Source organism: Lutra lutra, chromosome 10, assembly GCF_902655055.1.
Source record: "Lutra lutra chromosome 10, mLutLut1.2, whole genome shotgun sequence".
In the NCBI taxonomy this organism is placed as follows: domain Eukaryota; kingdom Metazoa; phylum Chordata; class Mammalia; order Carnivora; family Mustelidae; genus Lutra; species Lutra lutra.
Genome location: NC_062287.1, coordinates 58,119,611 through 58,139,701, shown reverse-complemented (window position 1 = coordinate 58,139,701; position 20,091 = coordinate 58,119,611). Strand labels below are relative to the sequence as shown.

Here is a 20,091-nt window from a genome sequence, read left to right as displayed (position 1 = left end):
CCAGCAACCCTTAGTTTGTTTCCTGAGATTAAGATTCTCTTATGGTTTGTCTCCCTCTGGTTTCGTCTTGTTTCATTTTCCCTCCCCCTATGATCCTCTGTCTTGTTTCTCAAATTCCTCATATCAGTGAGATCATATGATAATTATCTTTCTCTGTTAATAGTAGAAACCAAAGAAAAGGAATCATAGGATGTTTGTTCGAAGGTGCTTTAGAGCTAATGTGAATTCTGTCTTAATGTGGGAGTTCCTCAGTTACAGTTTTCCAAGTCAATCTCATCCATTGTTTTATTTAGGTTGTTTAGAAACCAAAACATGACTCCATAGAATTACCATTCAGTGATTCTACTTTTACCTCCCAAGCTAAGCAAACCGGTCTGTTACAGTTTGTTTGCAGTAACCGTATTATCTTTCTCCAGATAAAATATCATCAAGTTTTTCTGTTCTCAGACTTTATTTTTTATACTTTTTCCCGTCCCCTTTAATCATTTGGTCATGATGTGGCTTTTCAGTATATTTTCAAATTATTGTGACCAGAATTGAATATAACACAAACATAAAACATAAATAAAACAACTAGTGCTTATGCTTTTTGCTAACATATCAGCTCTCTTACCTATATTTTAAGTAATACAGTTAACTTAGAGAACATTTCATATTTAAACATAGAAAAATAAGAACATCCTGTTCACACACTTTTCTAATTACGTTTGGATTTGTAAAAGGAGTTCTTACTCTCTTGAGTAAGCCCAGATAGGGTGACCTATTATACTTGTTAATGGTGGGATCAGGTTGTGCAGGTCAGTGTTATTTTTGATGGATAATTGCCTGTCAAGTAACAGACTGACTAGTGAATATTAGAATTCTTATAAAAGCATGCAGGTTTTCTTGAGTCTCCTTGAATAGTCCATATAATAACATTATGCTGTTACTGTGTGGCACTTTGTACCAAAGCTACTTTTTTATATTTTTTTCTCACTGATACTTAAATTGGATTTCAGAACTTTCTGAATACATGATGATTTGCTATATGCTCTTTAAAATGACATCTCTGGGTTACTTAGTCTTTTTTTTTTTTTTAAGATTTTATTTGTCCATCTGAGAGAGGGAGAGAGTGAGAGAAAGCATGAGAGAGGAGGAGATAAGAGGGAGAAGCAGACTCCCTGTGGAGCTGGGAGCCAGATGCAGGACTCTATCCCTGGAGTCTGGGATCCTGACCTGAGCAAAAGGCAGTTGCTTAACCAACTGAGCCACCCAGGTACTCTGGGTTTCACAGTCTTGAGCAAACTTGTACTCTCTCCTTACATATTAGCATACAGTATTTTAGTATTTAATTAATACAGCTGATTTTAAGAAAGCTTAATTTGACTAAGGTAGATTTACCCCTTTTTCGCTAATTTAGCTTTAGCTGTCCGGTGTTTGTTGTTTTTGCTGCTACTGTGTGTTTTTTTCCAAATGTTTTGTTTATGGGACTCCTTCAGTGTAAATTATCTCACTGTATTTTGGCATTAGCCATGTTTTAAACACTTATAAAGGAAGAAAGCATTTTTATCTCTAAAGTGACTTAGGTATGATTTAATTTTTTTTAGTCAGTATTTTTGGAAATATTTTGGAGTTTCTTCAGTCAGGGTATAACACAAATAGTTGCAGGGGTTTTCTTGTTTGTTTTTTACTGTGTGATTATAGATCATCATTCCTTGTCTATTCCCTAAATTCTCTGTGAATAATTACGTGTTTTCACACTTTAAAAGAAAATTAGACTAATTTTCTTTAGTGATATTTTTTCTTTCAATTTTTACTTGAATATAATATGCATATTAAATGTAAATAATAAACTTAACAGCCATTTCCATTTTTTGTTTGCCCCTTTCTTACTTGATAGTCTTAGTGTACTTAATATTTTTTATTCTGGAATTTTTACTTCCTAAATTAAACCAAAGATATTTCCTTTGAATAACTATTTAACCCATCATGTTGATGTAGCTTGATTTTTACAACTGTTAATGTTGGATATAGGTTGTTTCGAAGTTGTAACAATTACAGACAATATTTATTGAATATTTACTAACATTTCTTTGTTTCTAGTTTAATTAAACCCTGGGGTTAAATTTCCATGATTGAAATGAGTAGGTTAAAAAAATACAAAAATAGTATTTGTTTGTGTACGGTCTTTTTGTTTCTTTTAGACAGAGTAAGACAATTTATAATGTTTGTAGAAGTGAAGACTATAATTCTTTTCATATAGCTGTGGCACTGATAGATAATGAGGTAGATATAAAATATTTCTTCAAGGTTGTTTTAAATTTCATTTCATTGATTATTAGTGACAATGAATTTTGTGTGTGTTGTCTCTTATGAAATGCCTCTTCGATTCTTTTACTCATTAGTTTGACTGTTAATTTTCTTCACAGTTTGCTCCTCTGCACTCCACCAATAATGCCATTGAGTGAGTCTGAACGTTTTGAAGACCTCTCCAAAATGATTCTGTGTTCTCTTGCTATAACTGCATTGGATCCCTAGACTGACATCTTGCCTTCTCTTTTCTTTTTTTTTCAAAAAGCTCTGACCGATCCCAATGCTTCTGCTGCCCAGCAAGCTGTTCTCCAACAGCACATCAATAGTTTAACGTACTCACCTTTTGGAGACTCTCCTCTCTTCCGGAATCCCATGTCAGACCCTAAGAAGAAAGAAGAGGTAAATTTAAGGATGCTTTTGTGAAGTTTATTCTCAGATCAAGAGAAACTAAATCTGCAGAATATAATTTCTTACATATAGAATCTAAACAAAGCTAGGTATAAGTAAGTTTTAAAGATACATTATCTATGCTTTTCACTGAGTCAGGAGATACATTATGTTTGCTGTATCTGGAAGGCAGCATGACTAAAACAGTGAAATAAACACTGGACTGGAGGTGAGGGCTGAGACTTTTCAATACCTGAAATAAGGCATGTATTATTATTATTTTTTTAAAGATTTTATTTATTTATTTGACAGAGATCACAAGTAGACAGAGAGGCAGGCCGGGGGCAGGGGAGGGAGCAGACTCCCTGCTGAGCAGAGAGCCCAATGTGGGGCTCGATCCCAGAACTCTGGGATCATGACCTGAGCTGAAGGCAGAGGCTTTAAACCACTGAGCCACCCAGGCACCCAAGGCATGTATTATTATTCCCATTTTATAGTTGAGCAAACCCAGGCTCAGAGAGGCTGATTTTCCTAAAATCAAGATGTTCTTAAATGGCATAGCAAAATCTTTTCTTCTGGTTTCTACACTTAACTTTGTCTTAATTTTTTATGCTCTGAGATGATCTTCTCGCTGTGGTGTGCATTAAAAGTAGGCTTTGGTCTGTTTAATCCTTGTGTTACTTTGTACAATCCAAGGCCTTGAGGGTATCTTTTTTTTTTTTTTTTTTAAGATTTTATTTATTTATTTGAAAGATAGGGATCACAAGTAGGCAGAGAGGCAGGCAGAGAGAGGAGGAAGCAAGCTCCCTGCTGAGCAGAGAGAGTCCGATGTGGGGCTCGATCCCAGGACCCGGGAATCATGACCTGAGCTGAAGGCAGAGGCCTCAACCCACTGAGCCACCCAGGCGCCCCTTGAGGGTATCTTGTTGCCTCCAAATGTGTTTCTTCATTTGTAAAATGGGAATAGTAATACTGTCTAATGTTGAGCATTAAATGAGATAATGCATGCCTGGCTTCTAATAAGTCAGTCTACAGATACTGTTATTCAGTTATTTATGTCATCTCACTTCTTCCTTAACTGGTTCTTGAATTACCTTATAGCTAGTTATAAAGAGAAGTAAGATAGGAATTTAAAGTACTTTTTAACCCTGCTGTATAAATGTAAGTTTTGCTTAGATGAAAATTATTTGTGGGAAGTCATTTAAGTGTCTGACTTTTTTTTTTTTTTTAAGATTTTATTTGACAGAGATCACAGGTAGGCAGAGAGAGAGGAGGAAGCAGGCTCCCTGCTGAGCAGAGAGACCAATTCGGGGCTTGATCCCAGGACTCTGGGATCATGACCTGAGCCGAAGGCAGAGGATTAAACCACTAGCTGCCCAGGCTCCTTAGTGTCTGACTTTTGATCTCACCCTTAGGATCATGAGTTCAAGCCCTGCACTGGGCTCTGTGCTGGACGTGGAGCCTACTTTTAAAAAGAAAAGAAAAGAAAATTATTTGTTATTTGTGCAGCATAATCATAGGCCTAAGTATGTGCTAGTCACTGTGTTTACTGCTGAGGATACAAAACGAAAACAAGAACATCTTCTAAGAGCTTGCTATTTACTTAATGAGAAAGATTGGATCTGTTAATGTGTTTAAATTTACTCAAGCTCAGTATAATAAATACAGTAGTAAAATAGCCCGTCAGCTGATGAATGGATAAACAAAATGTTGTGTGTGTGTATGTATGTGTGTGTGTGTGTATGTATATATATGTATGTACATACACACACACAAGATGAAATATCTTTCAGTCATAAAAAGGAATGAAATACTGATAACATGTTCCGTCTAACATGGATGAACCTTGAAAACATTATGCTATGTGAAAGAAACCCGACACAAGAGGCCACATGATTCCATTTATATAAAATGCCTACTAGGCAAATTTATTGAGACAAAGGGGATTCATGTTTGCCTAGAGTAAGGGGTAGAATTGGGAGGCACAGCATTTCTTGTTGGAGTGAGGGGAATGTTCTGGACTTAGTGGTGATTCTTACACAACTTAGTAGATACACTAAACTCCCCTCAATAGAATATGTTATAGTGGTGAATATCATGTTAAGGGAGAGTGTAGATTTTTGGGTGAGTTTGATAAGGCTTTGCAAAAAAGAGGTAACATTTAACTTTTTTTGAGTATATATGGAGAATTTGGTAGATGTAGGTCAAGACATCCCAAGCAGGGGCACACAATTGTGAGAGATCACAAAAAAGATCTAGGAAGATTCATTGTTGCTGAAGTGTAAACAGTCTGTACTGTAAAGAGAAACATAAACTATGACAAGGTTTTATTATGTTAGACGTTGTTGTTTCAAGTGGTCATATAATCCCATGTATAATGTTAAGAAAAACAAATATATAACATCCTGCAGATGTTGTAAAAACATAATAAAGGTGCCATCAAAATCAACCTGAAGTCTTGTTTTAGTTATGTGTCTCTTCTACAAACTTGTAATTTCCTCAGAAATCAGGGAAAATTATTTCATTATTTTTATTGCCAGTACTTAGTTTTTGACTCATGGCAAATATCAGCATTTACTAAATGCTTAATAAATGTGAGCTAATACTAATTTTTTTTTCCCAGAGTGATTTGGATTGCACAGAAATTGAATATTACTTCATGGGTGCATGTCCTTTTACTTTGAAGCTTAAGATTTTTGGTTTAGTTGAAAAATAAACAGGTATCTAGCTGGGTCAATGGCAGAGATATTTGAACTCTGTTCTAAGAATTTTTAAGGCCAAATAATACATTTAAGTTAAACTGGAGCTTTACTTGCTTTTGTTTTTCAGAGATTGAAACCAACAAATCCAGCAGCCCAGAAGGCTCTCACTACACCTACTCATTATAAACTAACACCCCGCCCTGCCACCAGAGTTCGACCAAAGGCTTTACAAACAACAGGCACAGCCAAGTCACATCTCTTTGATGGGTTAGATGACGATGAGCCATCCTTAGCCAATGGAGCATTCATGCCCAAGTGAGTTTATTTTCAACATAAATTAAATGTAAATATTAATTTAAACTAAGTATAAGATATATATTTATTTTCCTGAAGGCAGTACAAATGTTAAAAGTTTAGGGTTTTGTTTGTTTAAAGATTTATCTGTTTATGTTAGAGAGAGAAAGAGCATGGGCACGCTCGAGTAGGGGAAGGGGCAGGGGGAGAGTCTTCAAGCAAGCTCCACTTAAAACAGAGCCCAAATCCTGGGGGTGGGGGGGGGTGACTTGACCTGGGGCTCTGTCCCATGACCCATGAGATCATGACCTGAGGCAAAATCAAGAGTCAGACATTTAACCAGCTGAGCCACCCGGGCGCCCTTGTTTTTAATTTGAAAAATAGAGAATATCACAAATAATAAAAGTGGCATAATCATTCTCAGGGATGACCATCGTTAACATAAAAATATTTTTATTAATATACTTCTAGTTTTACATATGCAGGTTTTTTGTTTTATTTTGAGATTTTGGTCTTCACATAATTTTGTTTTAAGCAGAAGACACTTTTTTTTTTTTTTTTTTAATACTGTAGCCTGGACTCTTTTTTTTCTTAAGGTTTATTTATTTATTGGAGAGAGAGAGCATGAGCTGGTGTGGGGGCGTGGGGGGTTGTGCAGATGGAGCGGGAAAGAGAGTAATCTTTTGCAGGCAGAGAGAGAGAGAGAGAGGGAAGCAGGCTCTCTGCTCAGCAGGGAGCCCGATGCGGGACACGATCCCAGGACCCTGAGATCATGACCTGAGCCGAAGGCAGCGGCTTAACCCACTGAGCCACCCAGGCGCCCCAAGACACTTTTTTCTTAAAACTTATATTGGCCAAACCAATTAAAAGGAATATATCTACATTTTTAAAAATTTTTTAAGATTTTATTTATTTATTTGACTGAGAGAGAGAGGTTGGGGGGGAGCAGGCTCCCTGCTGAGTAGAGAGCCTATGTGGGGCTCGATCCCAGGACTCTGAGATTATGACCTGAGTCAAAGGCAGAGGCTTAACTCACTGAGCCACCCAGGTGCCCCCATATCTATATATTTTTATATTCCCATACATACAGATATTGAACCAATAGTTATTACATAGGAAAAAGTACATAAAGTATGTAGAAGAGTTGCTGGTAAGTATTTAAATTACATTTAAATTATGCATTAGAGCAAATATCTCCTAGAGTGTTGATATGTATGCAGGGAAAAAAATGAAAAAAAAAATGTGCCAAACTGTTAACAGTGGTTAACATTTGGAGATGCAGTTTCAGAGCATCAGAGTTTCATTTCTGGGTTATTTTGTAGATACATAGCGAGACATATAAACACACAGGCTTTTTTTTTTTTTTTTTTTTTAAGATTTTATCTATTTATTTGACAGACAGAGATCACAAGTAGGCAGAGAGGCAGGCAGAGAGAGAGAGGAGGAAGCAGGCTCCCTGCTGAGCAGAGAGCCCGACGCGAGGCTCGATCCCAGGACCCTGGGATCATGACCTGAGCCGAAGGCAGAGGCTTTAACCCACTGAGCCACCCAGGCGCCCCACACACAGGCTTTTTAACAGCAGGTATTTTCTAATAAGAAAAGTACGGTTTTGTTTTTGTAAGTAGCGGAGAAAAAATGGGAATTCATCATTTGCAGCTCTTATTTGTCGATGTTACTAAGTTAAAAATTATGACTCTGTTATTTCCTTAAAAACATAGTGGGAGAGGGGCGCCTGGGTGGCTCAGTGGGTTAAGCTGCTGCCTTCGGCTCAGGTCATGATCCCAGGTCCTGGGTTCGAGCCCCACATCGGGCTTTCTGCTCAGCAGGGAGCCTGCTTCCTCCTCTCTCTCTGCCTGCCTCTCTGCCTACTTGTGATTTCTCTCTGTCAAATAAATAAATAAAATCTTAAAAAAAAAAAAAAAAACATAGTGGGAGACACCTAGGTGGCTCAGTCATTTAAGCAGCTGACTTGGTTTTGGCTCAGGTCATGATTGCATAGTCATGGGATCGAGCTCTACATCACATTCTGTGCGGAGCCTGTTTTCCTTTACCTCCCACTTATGCTCACTCTCTCTTTCAAATAAAAAATAAAATCATATATATACACACACACACACACGTATGTATATGTATACATATACATACATATATGTGTGTATATGCACACATATACATGTATACATATATATGTATACACATACATGTATATATTTATATATACGTATGTACATACACATTTATATTTAGGGGGCACTGCTTCCGAAAAAATGGAAAAGTCTGATTTTATACATTTCTTAGCACATAATTGGATTATTTTGAAGACAGGGACAGTGTATTATTCATGTTTATGTCCCAGTATTTAGTAATTTCTTTGACACGGAAAGGATTAGGGTGGGAAGATATGCATTTTGCTAATAATACCACTTGTATCCCCTTCCTGGTCCATTTTTTTTTTTTTTAAAGATTTTATTTATTTGACAGAAATCACAAGTAGGCAGAGAGGCAGGCAGAGAGAGAGGAGGAAGCAGGCTCCCTGCTGAGCAGAAAGCCCAATGTGGGGCTCGAACCCAGGACCTGGGATCATGACCTGAGCCGAAGGCAGCGGCTTAACCCACTGAGCCACCCAGGCGCCCCAATTTTTGTTCTTCCTCTCAACGGTCTTTGTTTAATGGATCAGAACTGTAGAGCGTTCATCTCTCCTTCCTTGATTCTTTAATTGGCTTGCAGGAACCTTTTCTAGTTTTCTTCCTACTGTATTGGTGGTTCCTTCTATCTCCTGGTTCCTCTTCTCAGCCTTTTAAAATTGGAATGCCCCTGAGCTTAGTTTTTGGGGTTTTTTGTTTTAAGATTTTATTTATTTATTTGACAGACACAGTGAGAAAGGGAACACAGCAGGGGGAGTTGGAGAGGGAGAAGCAGGCTTCCCGCCGAGCAGGGAGCCCACCTGATGCAGGGCTCAGTCCCAGGACCCCGGAATCATTGACTGAGCCACCCAGGCACCCTGACCCTGAGCTTAGGTTTTTTTTTTGTTTTTTTGTTTTTTTTAATTTTTTAAAAGATTTTATTTATTTATTTGACAGAGAGATCCACAAGTAGGCAGAGAGGCAGACAGAGAGAGAGTGGGAAGCAGGCTCCCTCTGAGCAGTGAGCCTGATATGGGGCTCGATCCCAGGACCCTGGGATCATGACCTGAGCTGAAGGCAGAGGCTTTAATCCACTGAGCCACCCAGGCGCCCAGTGAGCTTAGTTTTGATCACATTTTCTTTATTGTCTCCCAGAGTGATTTAATTTAGTTTCATAGCTTTATATGTCATATATAGTCTGATGATTTCTAACCTTTCGTCTCCACCCGAGACTTCTCTCCCATACTCCAGATTTTTATATCCAGCCCTACCCAGCATCTCCACTTGGGTGTCTAAAAGACATTTATTTCAAAATTAACATGGCCAACACCGAACTCCTCATCTTCTACTTCAAACCTGTTCTATCCATAGTCTTCCTTATCTCAGATAACTGTGTTTCAATCATTCTCATTGTTCAGGCCAAAAACTTTGGAATCATCCTTGACTTCTTTCATATATCCCACATCTGAAGCATCAGCAAATCTTCTTTATTGAACCTTCAAAAATTACCTGGTATCTGACCAATTTACCACTTTCACTGCTACTAACTACCCTGATTCAAGCCATCATCATCTCTTTTCTTTTTCTTTTTTTCCCCAAGATTTACTTTTAATTAATCTCTATACCCAACATAGAGGTTGAACTCACAACCTTGAGATCAAGAGTTTCATGCTCCACCATCAGTTGAGCTAGCCAGGTGCACCTCAAAGCCTTCATCATCTCTTGACTGAATTAAAATATTCTCCTGATCTTTCCAGCTTTACCCTTACCCCTTTGCACTCTTTCCCAAATATAGCTGGCACAGTGATCTGTTTGTGAATTATAAGTCATATGGTGTCACTCTTTTGTCCAAAACCCTGTGGTAGTTCATATTTTACTCAGTAAAAGCCAAATTCCTTACAGTGGAATGTAAGGTGCTGTAAGATCTGATCTTCCATTACCTCTTTGAAGACATCTACTATTCTCTCTGTTGTTTATCCACTCTAATTTTAGTGCTTCTTTGCCACTGTTAGGATAGGAAAGGCATGCTATTGCCTTTCAGTCTTTGTCATACTTGTTCGCTTTGCCTTGAAACACTTCTCCGCATAAATGCATATAGTTAACTCTATATGTTTACATATATATTTGTTTGCTCACATATCCTCTCAACGAAGACTACTCTGACCAGTCTGTTTAAAATTGTATCCATCTTTTCTTTTGTCAGTATTCCTCACATTCTAATCGTCTTTCTTTTCTTTTTTTCTCATACCTTCTCATATATAATTTTTTTTTATATTTGTATTTTTGGTCTGTTTTTCCCTCATGAACATAAGCTCTACATACATAGGTATGTTTGCCCCACATTGGGTGCAGAGATTACTTAAAAATAAATCTTGTGAAAAAAAGAAAAGGAAAAAAATGCATCTTAGGAGGCATAAAAGGAGCTAAATAAGAGTATAGAATCCCAGTTATAGGAGTGAGGGGCTCCCTCCCTATAAGAGATGGGGATCATCTAAGCCAAGGGATAAGATGAGATAGAGATTGTAAAGGTCTTTTCAGTTTATGCTGTCACATTTCCATGACTGAGTTGTTAGAATCTAAAATTTACTCTTAACTGTATTTATCTATCTAAAGGAAATGGCATATGCCCCTGTTCACTTTCTAACCAAGCCTTGGGCTATCACTGTGTATGTAACTCTGTAAACAGTTGCCATATAATACCACAGAGGGTAAAGGATTCATGAAGGACTTTATAAGTATGGCCACCTCTAGAACATTACTATGTTTGCTCTGAAAGATGAATATGGTAGATTGATAGTGTGAGAACTTCATTGCTGTCATGTCTTTTACCTTTTCATACTAGTCAAAGTTACAATAGAACAAGCCTATTACTTATTCTGAATGGTAAATTTGGAAAATATTCTTTAATTCATCTGTTCATTCCTTCATTCAACAAACATGTTTCAAGTAACTACTAAGTGCCAAGTGTGGTAGGTATTGGGAATGCAGCTACGAACGAGATACATTCCTCCATCGCTGAATTCACAGTCTGTGAGAGGAGAGAGATGGTGACAGTAGTCACAAGTGAGACAAGTGACAGAAAGGAGTAGTAGAGATTGCTACTGTAGGGGAGACTAATAGGGAGAATGATGAAGAAAAGCTATTCTGGGGATGTGTTATTTAAACTGAAGCGGGAGGGGCGCCTGGCTGGCTCAGTCGGTCAAGCATGTGACTTTGGATCTCTGGGTTGTGAGTTCAAGCCCTACATTGAGCACAGAGACTACTTTAAAAATAAATAAATAGGGGTGCCTGGGTGTCATTTGGTTAAATAACTGCCTTCATGTCAGGTCATGATCCTGGAGTCCCAGGATCCAGTCCCACATAGGGCTCCCTGCTCGGCGGGGAGTCTGCTTCTCCCTCTGACCACTCCCCTCTCATGCTTACTCTCTATCTCTTTCTCAAATAAATAAATAAGATCTTTAAATAAATGAAGGACTGTAAGGCAAAGGGAATATTCTGCTATGTTTCTTGTTTTAAATATGCCTGTGGTTTTTGTTTTGTTTTGTTTTGTTTTTAAAGATTTTATTTATTGGGGCACCTGGGTGGCTCAGTGGGTTAAAACCTCTACCTTCAGCTCAGGTCATGATCCCAGGGTCCTGGGATTGAGCCTGTCATTGGGCTCTCTGCTAGCAGGGAGCCTGCTTCCTCCCCCCGCCTGCCTCTCTGCCTACTTGTGATCTCTGTCTGTCAAATAAATAAATAAAATCTTAAAAAAAAAAAAGATTTTGTTTATTTATTTGACCCCCAACCCTTGTTCCGGTGCTTACATCCATTGGAGCCACTGTTTTTTATGACTGCCAAGTTGTCCCTCCCATCTCTGGCTGCTGGAGGCCCTTTTAAGTTGCTCCTAAGTTCTTTCTACACAGGCTCTGATAGTGTTTGGTAACTTACTTGTTAGGATTCAATGCAAACTTTTGTCCAGGATTTTTTGCCATTGTGTTCATCACTTAGATTGACCTAACTGTTCCTTTCTTACCTGGTTTTGGTATAAAATTTATGCTGACCTTATAAATAAATTGGGGAGTATTTTCTCTATTTTCTGGAAGAATTCATGCAAGATAGACCTTTTTTGTTTTTTGGGGTTTTTGTTTTGTTTTGTTTTGTTTTTTCCAATAAATGTAGGGTACCAGTAAAGATATGTGGTTCTGAAGTCATATTTGTAGTAAGGCTTGTTCTTGGTTTTGATTTTTTCTTAATTATTAATTTACTAAAAGTTATAGGGCTATTAAACTTATTTATTTATTTTTTATCTTTTTTAAAGATTTTATTTGGCAGAGATCACAAGTAGGCAGAAGCAGGCAGAGAGGGAAGGGGGAAGCAGGCTCCCCGCTGAGCAGAGAGCCCTATGCGGGGCTCAATCCCAGGACCCTGGGATCATGACCTGAGCCGAAGGCAGAGGCTTCAATCCAATGAGCCACCCAGGCACCCCTTAAACTTTTTATTTTTTGTGTTAACTTTTGGCAAGTATTTATTTTTTGTGTTAACTTTTGGCAAGTATTATTCTTACATTGTTGTACTAACCAGAATTTTGAATTTATTGGAATAAAGTTGTTAAAAAGTACCCTTACTGTCTTTTTCATTTCAGTAGACTCATTGGAGTTATTCCCATTTTTTGTTTCTGACAAGGGTTTTGTTTTGTTTTGTTTTGTTTTGTTTTGTTTTGTTTTTCATTTAATTTCATTTTTTATATCTTTAGTGCCTGCCTTTCCCACTCCCCTTTTTTTGGTGTTTAATTTTCTGTCCTTTTTCTAAGTGGATGTGTAGTTCTTTGATTTTCAGCTTTCAGCTTTCCTTCTTTCCAAATATATGCATTTGAAGATATAAATTTTCGGGGCTCCTGGGTGGCTCAGTCATTAAGCATCTGCCTTCAGCTAGCTCCAGTCATGATCCCAGAGTCCTGGGATCGAGCCCCACATCAGGCTCCCTGCTCTGTGGGAAGCCTGCTTCTCCCTCTCCTGCTCCCCCTGCTTCTGTTCCCTCTCTTGCTGTGTCTCTCTCTGTCAAATAAATAAATCTTTAAAAAAATTTTTTTTTTTAAATAAAGATATAAATTTTCCTTCAGTTCAGCTGTATTTGTATTCCCTAAGTTTTGACATGGAGTATTCTTACCATTCAGATAATGATTATATATGCTAATAAAATTCTTTTTTATTTTTTTCATGGCTGGGGACATTGAGCCTTGGGTTATGGAAGAGTGTAAATTCCTAACACAGAGATTTTTAAGTGATCATTTTGTAAATGAGTTCTAGTTTATGTGCAAAAACGTGTTCCAGGTGATTTTGAGTCTTTGGAATTTGTGGCTTGCTTTAATGCTCCAATATATGGCTAGTTGTCATAAATAATCCATGTGCACTTGAAAAGAATATGTGTTTTATAGTTGTTGGGTATGGTGCTCTTGAATTAGACCAAACTTGCTAATCGTTTACGTCCTCTATATTCATACTGATTTTTTCCCTTTTTTTGTTAGTTTGTATATTTTGGTTAGTTTATTTCCTTAAATTCTGTATCATAAAAAATGAACACATTTCTTGTCAAATAAATAAATAAAGTGTTAAAAAAAAAAACCCAGAAACAAAACTTCATTTTTTTTCTTTTCTTTTTTTTTTTTTTTAAAGATTTTATTTCCAGTTATTTATTTGACAGAGAGAGAGGTCACAAGTAGGCAGAGAGGCAGGCAGAGAGAGAGGGAAGCAGGCTCCCTGCTGAACAGAGAGCCCGATGCAGGACTCGATCCCAGGACTCTGAGATCATGACCTGAGCCGAAGGCAGAGGCCTAACCCACTGAGCCACCCAGGTGCCCCAAAACTTCATTTCTTTTTAAGACAGAATAATATTCCATTGTTTGGACAAACCAAAACGACATTTTGTTTGTCCATTCATCTGTTGTTGGACATTTGGGTTATTTTCACCTTTTAGCTATGTGAATAGTGCTGTTATGAACCTTGGTATACAAGTATCTGTTTGCCTGTTTTCAATTATTTTGAGTATGTATCTAGAATTGGAATTGTTTGATCATACGTTAATTCTGTATTTAACCTTTCGGGGAGTTCTCAACTGTTCTCTATAACAGCTCCACTATTTTGCATTCCCAAGAGTACATGTTTCCATGTTCTCCATTTTCTTGTCAGCACTTAGTATTTTCTGTTTTGTTTATAATAGCCATCCTAGTGGGTGTGAAGTGGTATTTCATGCTTAAAATTTACATTTCCTTTATGACTAATAATGTTGAATATCTTACATTTGCATATTGGCCATTTATCTTCTTTGAAGAAATACCTTGTCCCCTTTTGTGTCTTTTTAAAAATTATTTTATGTTATTACATTTTTAAAATTGTTTATGCCAATAATTAGAGCTCAGATGATAATACTGACTTCCAGAGATTTCTTTTTCTTTTTAGGTTTTGTTTATTTTTTTTTGACAGAGAGAGAGAGCATGAGCTGGGGGAAGGGGCGGAGAGACAGGGAGAAGCAGGCTCCCTGCTAAGCAAGAAACTGGATGCAGGACTGGATCCCAGTACCCTGGGATCATGACCTGAGCTGAAGGCAAATCCTTAACTGACTTTGCCACCCAGGTGCCCCTGTAGTTTGTTTTTTTAAAGAGGGAATAGACCACATTAATTAATCCAAGAAGTTTTTAAGTGGAGATTGAATAAGATAAGATCCTCTCTATGGTTCTTCTATTTTAAGCATATATAAGATAGAGGTTCTTGCCTTAAGTAAACCTGCTATATATACCTGTGAAGTTTGAAGATATTTGTGACTATTTGCATCACTGGATGTCAGGGTTTTTTTGCTCCTGTTTCTTGTCATCCTTATAAAGGAATCTTACTCAATCAGCAAATGTCTCTTTCCTGTTGTCTTCAAGGCAGCACTCCAAGTTCTGTGAGGAGACAGTCATGAATCCTGACTTTCAAGAAAGGAAGAAAATGTTTAAAGAGAAGATATTTAGAGAAGTAATTGAAATATAAGATATAGTATGATGGGTTAACTAAGTGTCTGAGTAGAATGCTGAGGATTCAGAGAAGGAGGACTGTTTTCAAGGAGATTTCCCACTTTGTTTTAAGTGCTTCACTTATTCTTTCAAACACCAGAATGTAATATATTTGAGATCTTATATTCTGGTTATGTATTAAACATTGTGAATTAAACTTGTTAGGTCATTTTTAGATATGTAAGAGCTGAACAAGAATGCTCTTTTTGACTAGTTTTTAAGATAATGTTAGTTATGTAATTATGTGTGCCTGAGTTGGTTTTTTTTTTTTCTTTTGGTCTCTTTATAGGAAGAGCATTAAGAAGTTGGTTTTGAAAAACCTTAACAATAGCAATCTCTTCTCACCTGTTAATCGTGACTCGGAAGATCTAGCTTCACCATCTGATTATCCAGAAAATGGGGAGAGGTAAACCGAATTTTGTTTTGGGTTATTTCTAGTAGAGCACCCTGTTCTCATTTTGAAGAGATTCTGAGCTTGGAATTTATTCATTCTAGGTAAATTTATGAAGATTGGTGAATGTGGCATATTATTATAGCATATGAGCACCTGGAAATTAAGTCATGTTTGTGCTTTTTGGGTACTTTAGATCTTAAAATTATAGGAGATCTTCTGATTCAATTTATGTAATTATTTTGATATTCCTGTGTCATTTTGGACAGGGTTCTCATACATTTGACACCCCTGACCCCCCCAACCTTAAAATAAGGGATGTCTTATTTGTGGTAATGACACATAGTCATTGTAACCACTCCAAAAAAATAAAGATAAGTATATAAGTGTATAAAGGAGGAAGTAGAAATATACACAATAATCCTTAATAGTTTGATATATATTCTTACAGTTTAGAAATTTATTTATGTAGATACATTGTAGAGACTAGGCATGAATGATATAATATTTTATAGCCTGCTTATTTCCACTTATTTTATTATAAATGTCTTTCTGTATCAATATGAATGTATCTGCCTCCACTTTTTAAATGACTCTGATAGCCATCTTTGTGAATATTTGATAATTAGTTCCCCATTGGAGGACAATTTAGATTATTTTGGTATTCTTTGTATTCAAAACAATGCTTCAGTGAAAAATTGTATACACATCCTTGTACTCCTGTTTTTTTTTGTTTGTTTCTTTTTCTTTGGATAAAATTCTCATTTGATTTTTCATTAATGAAGCATTTTCTAATACCTTGCTTAGATTAAAAATCTAAACTTTTTAGTTTTTTGTTTGAAATTCACTGCTCTTCTTTGACCTTATGTAGAAGAGTGCCTTTTTCTTTTTTCTTTTTTTTTTAAGATTTTATTTATTTATTTGATAGAGAAAGAGCACAAGTAGGCAGAGCAGCAGGCAGAGAGAGAAGGAGAAGCAGACTCCCCACTGAGCAGGGAGCCCAAACTCGGGGCTTGATCCCAAGACCCTGGGATCGTCACCTGATCCAAAGGCAGACGCTTAACTGACTGAGCCACGGAGGCACCACTCTTTTTCTTTTTCTTTTTTTGACTAAAAATTGGGATGCTCGGAGGTGCCAGGGTGGCTCAGTGGGTTAATAAGCCTCTGCCTTCAGCTCGGGTCATGGTCTCAGGGTCCTGGGATCGAGCCCCGCATCGGGCTCTCTGCTCAGCGGGGAGCCTGCTTCCTCCTCTCTCTCTGCCTGCCTCTCTGCCTACTTATGATCTCTGTCTGTCAAATAAATAAATAAAAATCTATTTTAAAAAATTGGGATGCTCAGGTTTATTCATTCATGAAAATAGCTCAGTTGTAATCTGATCATGAAAATAGATGATGTAATTTGCAGCCATATTTCCTGTGTTAAAATCCCAATTCTAGCTCTCAGAGTTTTTTGAGTTTGGGCAAGTTATTTTATTTTTCTCTGTCAGTCTAAATAACTTTTTAATATGTAGAATTACTCAGTAAAGTTTCAGTGACGGTTGGCTATTATCATTGTTATAAAGGTAGCCCTTTAGATACCATTTGTTTTTTTCTTTTCAGATTCAGTTTCCTGAGCAAACCTGTTGATGAGAACCATCAGCAGGATGGAGATGATGATTCTCTTGTGTCACGTTTTTATACTAATCCTATTGCCAAACCCATTCCTCAAACGCCGGAGACTGCTGGAAATAAACACAACAGTAGTGGCAGTGTGGATGATACCATTGTTGCATTAAACATGCGTGCTGCCTTGAGAAATGGGCTGGAAGGAAGCAGTGAAGAGACCTCTTTTCATGAGGAGTCATTGCAGGATGACCGAGAAGAAATAGAAAATAATACTTACCATATGCATCCGGCAGGTCAGATTCAGATTGCTGCATGGGTAATCTTTTACCAGTCATTTGAGACCTCTTACTTCTCTCAGGTTTTCAATTTAGTGGAAGTCAGCTACCTGAACTTTTAATTAAATGTTTTTATTACATTTTATAGATGTTGACATTTAAACACTTTCACTTAGTTTTGTTTGGTTCTTAATTCACGTACTTCTTTTACCTTTGAAGTAGTTAAAATGCATGTCATTAATTATCCTGGTATAGTTTAGAGATCCCAAATTTTATAGCCAAAGAGACTGTCCTTACACATTCCCTAGCTTTATAAACTCAGATAGATTGTTTACTAGGTTTTTTTTAAAGATACTATTTATTTATTTGACAGCAAAAGAGGGAGAGAGCACAAGTAGGCAGAGCAGCAGGGAGAGGAGAAGCAGGCTTCTCCTCTGGAATCATACTCTCTGTACTCTTTTTAGCTATTTTTTATTTCATCCATGATATATCAACAGTTCATTCTTTTTTATTGCTGAGTGATACTCAGTTATTATATATATGCCACACTTGGTTTAACTATTCTCTGTTAGTGAACATTCAGATTGTTTTACAGTTACTCTTTAAGTGTCTGTGAAATTTTTCTGTATCTGATTATATTCTTGCCTTCATATATATTTTCTGGTCACTTGGTGCCCTGAGGAAACAAGTATATATTTTCACATTAAGAATCCAAGTATATATTTGTGTGTATCTACATGAAATTATTCTGATACTACGTCTGTTTTTCAAATGCCCACTCTAGATTTTTTATTCTTATTTTTCTCACTGACTTTTTGTTTGTCACCTTCCAATTTAAAATTCCCTTCCTGGGGCACCTGGATAACTTACTCGGTTAAGTGTCCAACTTCTGATTTTGAATCCGGTCATGATCTCAGGGTCATGGGATGGAGCCCTGTGTCAGGCTCTGCACTCAGCAGGGAGTCTGCTTGGGATTTTTTTTTTTAAAGATTTTATGTATTCATCTGAGAGAGAGAGAGTGAGAGAGAGCATGAGAAGGGAGAAGGTCAGAGGGAGAAGCAGCCGCCCCGTGGAGCTGGGAGCCCGATGTGGGACTCGATCCCAGGACTCTGGGATCATGACCTGAGCCGAAGGCAGGGCCCCAACCAACTGAGCCACCCAGGCGCCCCTGCTTGGGATTTTGTCTCCACCTTTGCCCCCACCGCCCCACCTCGCAGACATGTGTACGCGCACGCGCTCGCTCGCTCGCTCGCTCTCTCAAATAAATCTTTTTTAAAAAAGTATTGAGTTTAGAGTTGTAGTTCTGCCTCTACGACTGAATCAAGGCAGGTTTTTTCTATGTTGGGTTTTTTTATAGAATAGAAGAAAAGGATTAAGTAAGCCTTTCTCAGAACTCATTTTATGGAATGCCTTTCATAGTGCAGTATGTTAATGGGTACCGTATGAAAAGGTTCTGTGATTAAGTAAGTATGGAAAACACTAGATTAAGACTTGTTTGTTAGACTTAATTATTTTGTAAATTCTCAGAGCCTGTAACTTACTATCATGTTCATTGTTCCCAAACTTAGTTTGACTAGGAACCTTTTTCTAAAAAGCACAGTTTCTCCTAGGAATAGTGTTTCTCAGAAAACCAGTTTGGTGGGCCCTTGGATGGCTCATTTGGTTAAGCGTCTTCCTTTGGCTAGGAGCATGATCTCACGGTCCTGGGATTAGGCCCCATGTCTGGCTCCCTGCTCGGGAGGGAGTCATCTGCTCCCTCTCTCTCTTCCCCCTTCCACCTTGCTCATGTGCTCTCTCTCCAAATAAATAAATAAAATCTTAAGAAGAAATAGTTTGGAAAAATGCTTTAGTCCTATATATTTTCTCTTTATTTAATAATTTAGTTATGGATTATTTCAGATTATTTTAAGAATTATTTTTTTTAAGGGGCGCCTGGGTTGCTCAGCCATTAAGTGTCTGTGGTTGGCTCAGACCATGATCCCAGGGTCCTGGGATTGAGCCCCACATAAGGCTCCCTGCTCAGGAGGAAGCCTGCTTCTCCCTTCACACAATCCCCTTGCTTGGGTTCCCTCTCTTGCTATCTATCTCTTTGTCAAATAAATAAATAAATAAAATCTTTTTAAAAAATTACCCTTTTTAAAAAGGAATAAGTAAAATAAATATTATGAAAATTTCTCTACATAAGGACAATTACAATTAATACTATATTTTCTGTTCCTTTTGTCATAGGCATTGTTCTCACTAAGGTTGGTTACTATACTATTCCATCTATGGATGACCTTGCTAAAATAACCAATGAAAAGGGAGAGTGTATTGTCTCTGACTTCACTATTGGTCGTAAAGGTGAGTGTGAGCTTAGGAGTTTGTAATATTTAAGCCAAGGATCTGCATAATTTTTTTGTAATTAAGTAAAGGAAGGTCCTGATAGCATTTTTTTTTCCTTTTTTCCTTGACCTGCATAGTAGACACTTTGATCGACAACTAACAAAGTAAGACTAGAACCATATAACATTCTTTGGTAACTGTTTGGCTCATTGTAGTTTTCTACAATTAAAGAAAATACTATAATCAGCAAGAAAATACTAAGTAAGAAAATTGAGTAATAGATGAATAATATTTAGATTCAGTTTTGTATTAATAATTTAATACAGATAAAGTTTTCTTGGGGGAAAATCTTATCTTGCTATATTGTATTTTAGAGAGGGCTCTCTGGCATTTTAACTTATTCTGTAAGCTAGGTACTAAGTGAGGGTTTGTGTAGCAGTATTACAGGTACTGGGAAGAGATTTAAGAAAACCGTTTTGAGGATAAGTGCAGTAGAAATGTAGATATTAAACCAGATAACTGGTTTTGATGTCATCTTCTGATATATACTATGAATGAAATAACCCATTGATGGTATTACTGGGTGATTTGATTAATGTTTGGGGTAGCCTGGCTGGCTCAGTTGGTGGAACATGTGACTCTTGATTTTGGGATTGTGAGTTCAAAG

General features: G+C 37.3%; 1 protein-coding gene across 13 annotated transcripts in view; it reads left to right on the top strand.

Moving 5' to 3' along the window:
* The window catches only part of NUP98 (nucleoporin 98 and 96 precursor), a 119,854-nt gene that overhangs the window by 57,006 nt on the left and 42,757 nt on the right, over nt 1-20,091 (top strand). For all 13 annotated transcript variants that reach the window (XM_047690392.1, XM_047690390.1, XM_047690394.1 and 10 more), the window contains 5 exons: nt 2,558-2,691; nt 5,509-5,696; nt 15,118-15,234; nt 16,819-17,117; nt 19,329-19,442. In XM_047690392.1, the coding sequence (XP_047546348.1) occupies nt 2,558-2,691; nt 5,509-5,696; nt 15,118-15,234; nt 16,819-17,117; nt 19,329-19,442 (852 nt within the window). The remainder of the gene's footprint in view (nt 1-2,557; nt 2,692-5,508; nt 5,697-15,117; nt 15,235-16,818; nt 17,118-19,328; nt 19,443-20,091) is intronic.